Raw genomic sequence first — 3,120 nt, forward strand, 5'->3', positions numbered from 1 at the left:
ATATAAAGTTATTAGGGCGGAAAATCCGCCTGGATAACAGCAGACTGACTGCTCATAAAATATACGACAGGTCTGGACCACTCGTGAATTTTGTTCGAATCTGAAAAAAAATCTTAGAATAGAAAACATTGGTGAATGCCACAAATTCTCCTAAATCACTCAAACACACAATTTAAGAACAAATCTGTGCGTACGAACGGTTCTTGCATGAGGCCCATTGATTTGACGGATCAATACAGAGTTGTTGTWGTTATGAATTGTTGCCAGAAGGGGGTGACAATGATCCACAGGAAAAATCTAAATTCACTTAATACATACAGTCTGTTGAAAATAAAAACTGATCAATCAAGACAAAAACAAATTTAAAAACTGTTTTTATGTATCAGCAGTTAACTCAACAAGATCAGCAAAATAACTAAAGTTCAATTAGTGATAACTAGGGAAATATCAATCTTGTCTATGTTGCACATCTGGAGTGTTTTAGACTTGAAATTACTACTTTTAATGCAATAATCTTATTTTAAATATGTCTTATATCATTCTAGTGTTTGTGAATATAATACACACAAWATATGTGCCATATATACTGTATTATACTGTTTTTACTTTTTCAGTTGGGGAAGCAAACCCAGCCAGTAATACATTTTATTTACCATTTCACTTTGAACTGTACRAGTATGGCCTTTGTGGCGAGACTGTCTACAAAATCAACAGATCAGTTACAAACAACTGTAGTTCTTTTGAAAAATGTCTAACATTTTATTGTCAGTTATTAAGTGCAGCATCAAAATTAAATGGCGACATGCTGGAGACAAAACAAAACAGAGGAAAAAAAATTCTAGGTGACAATTAGTATGTACAAAATWAATTATAAAGTCATTGTTTCTAAAATTTTAGTTAGACTAGTACACCAAAAAAGGTTGTTCAACATCTCTAAAAATGTTTCCACTAATAACTGTCAGACAGTTTTCTGTCAGTATATTTTTAAATATATCAAATCACGTGAACAGTACCTACATTCAGTCAATAAGATGATGCAACAATTGTGTAACTTTCTGTAGGATTTACAACTCTAAAATGCTGGAGATCACTGGTCTATATATTTTGAACTGACAAAAATAAACAATTCACCTAGAATACTAAACTAAACTTTATGAGCCTCTGCACAAACTTTGAGCTTTAGAGAGATCAACATCACCTGAATTCTCCAAATGTTTTGTGGTCCGGGTAAATCCATTCAAGTGAAACAGTGCAGTTACCCAAACAGCAATAAACAGCACTGTCAATACAACTAAAGCAAACGTGGGTCGTAGTTTCACCCAGGTGTTCACTCTCCTCGGTATATGACAATGTTTTTGTCTGTCTCGTAAATCTTGATCTCATAAAGCAGGTTGGCAGGAAGGAGCTTCGTCATGTTGTCCCAGATGTAAACAGCAACATTTTCTGTTGTACTAATAAACAGAGAGAAGAAATTAGGGTTAAAAATGAACAAAATGAATCAAAAGAATTACCGTTTTTTTAAGTGTCAAACCGGTTTGGATGGCTGCATACCTGACAACATCGGCAAAGTAAGGGACATCTTTATCCAAGTTTTTGTGGTCCAGTGGATCCATAATGACTGACTGTTATAGAGACAGAGGGTAGAGTGGGGGACAACAGTTAGCCAAACTGGAAGCAGAGAGAGCATGGTAAAAGAAAAAAAAGTTGCAAATGTCCTTTATTTGTTTACAAAATAGCACTATGTAGAAATACTGTGTTGATCCAAGTAATAATTCCATGAAAGAAAGAAAGAAAGAAAGAAAGAAAGAGAAAACTAACTTACATATAAGAATAAGGTATTAAATAAACAACACTTTAATAATGTTAATTTAGTACACAAAAAGTGGACAACTGTAGTATTTTACTATTGGTGATTTTGCAGGTAACCTTAACTGTTACATGTAATTTTTGGTCAAGTTCATTTAAATAATGCAAATTAACTTAGTTATACATTAACCAATCATGATTTTGTGTAGCAGAAGTATTCACCACCCCTTTGTCTTTTTTCTATGTCGCTGCTTTACAACATGCCATTCACGTCGATTTGTATTTGATTTAATGTAATGGACATACCGGTAAACAAAATGTTTCAGTTTATTGAAGCTAAACAGGATAAAAAAGTTTTTTTTATGTTTTTAAAATAAAACTGAGAAGTGTCTTGTGCATATGTATTCATCTCCTTTGTTTTGAAGTATCAACTAAGATTGCCCCAATGCTAGTTTTCCTCAAACTGAGTGCATGCATTTCAGTTTAGGTACTCGCCGATACCGAGTACTTACAGAGTTAGAACTCGAACATTACACAATTATTTTAAAAGCACCTTTCTTTTACTATGAATAAGGTGGCTCCTCCTTCCTCTGACTGGATCAAATCATATATACAGTCTGATATATATGGTTGCAACATTTGCTCTCAAAACATAGATTTCCTAAACATGGAACTGACAAACTTTTCACTTGAAATATAAACTATAACTCGTTCAATAGAGATGCCAAACAGGGACATCGATACCAGTATCCCAGTATCAATATCGATGTTGGTATCAATTCCGAGTACCAGGGCATTTTGTACGAGTACTTGTAAAAATTCTAGTATAGGGACCAACACCGATACCAGTATTGGGACACCACTAGTATCAAACATTACCTCTAGAAGTCACAAAATTATTAAATTGAAAAGTTCAGAAAATGGATGGATGTGCCACCACAGCAACCCTGCCAAGTGGGATGTCTACTAAAATTTATGGGCTTTAAGAAGCAACCAAGAGACCAGAAATAACCCTGATGAATCTAGGCTGTCACTCTGCAGAAATAGGAGTATTTGTCCATGGGACCACTATAACTTAGCTGTACAAAGCTGGGCTTTTGTTAATCAAGCTTACAACACAGTCCCCACAGTACAGTACTGTGGTGGCAGCATCATGTTGTAGGAATTCTTTCCATCTTTCAATCCATCAGGACAATGGGCCTCATGCAAGAACATTTTCGTATTCTTCTCCTAAATTTCTCTTACTTTTGTTCGTACAAAGGGTTCGTACGAACATGTCACGTCAGATTCAACAAACTCTTCTATCTTCTGGAA

At 34.7% G+C, this 3,120-nt stretch overlaps 1 protein-coding gene across 1 annotated transcript in view; it reads right to left on the reverse strand.

Moving 5' to 3' along the window:
* Positions 1–357: 357 nt before the first annotated feature.
* pts (6-pyruvoyltetrahydropterin synthase) overlaps positions 358–3,120 on the reverse strand; it is a gene marked incomplete in the record, with an annotated part of 11,580 nt that continues 8,817 nt past the window's right edge. Inside the window, 2 exon segments of the mRNA XM_014025014.1 lie at positions 358–1,451; positions 1,552–1,622. Coding sequence (XP_013880468.1) covers positions 1,328–1,451; positions 1,552–1,622 — 195 coding nt within the window.

This window comes from Austrofundulus limnaeus, unplaced genomic scaffold, assembly GCF_001266775.1.
Source record: "Austrofundulus limnaeus strain Quisiro unplaced genomic scaffold, Austrofundulus_limnaeus-1.0 Scaffold451, whole genome shotgun sequence".
NCBI lineage: Eukaryota > Metazoa > Chordata > Actinopteri > Cyprinodontiformes > Rivulidae > Austrofundulus > Austrofundulus limnaeus.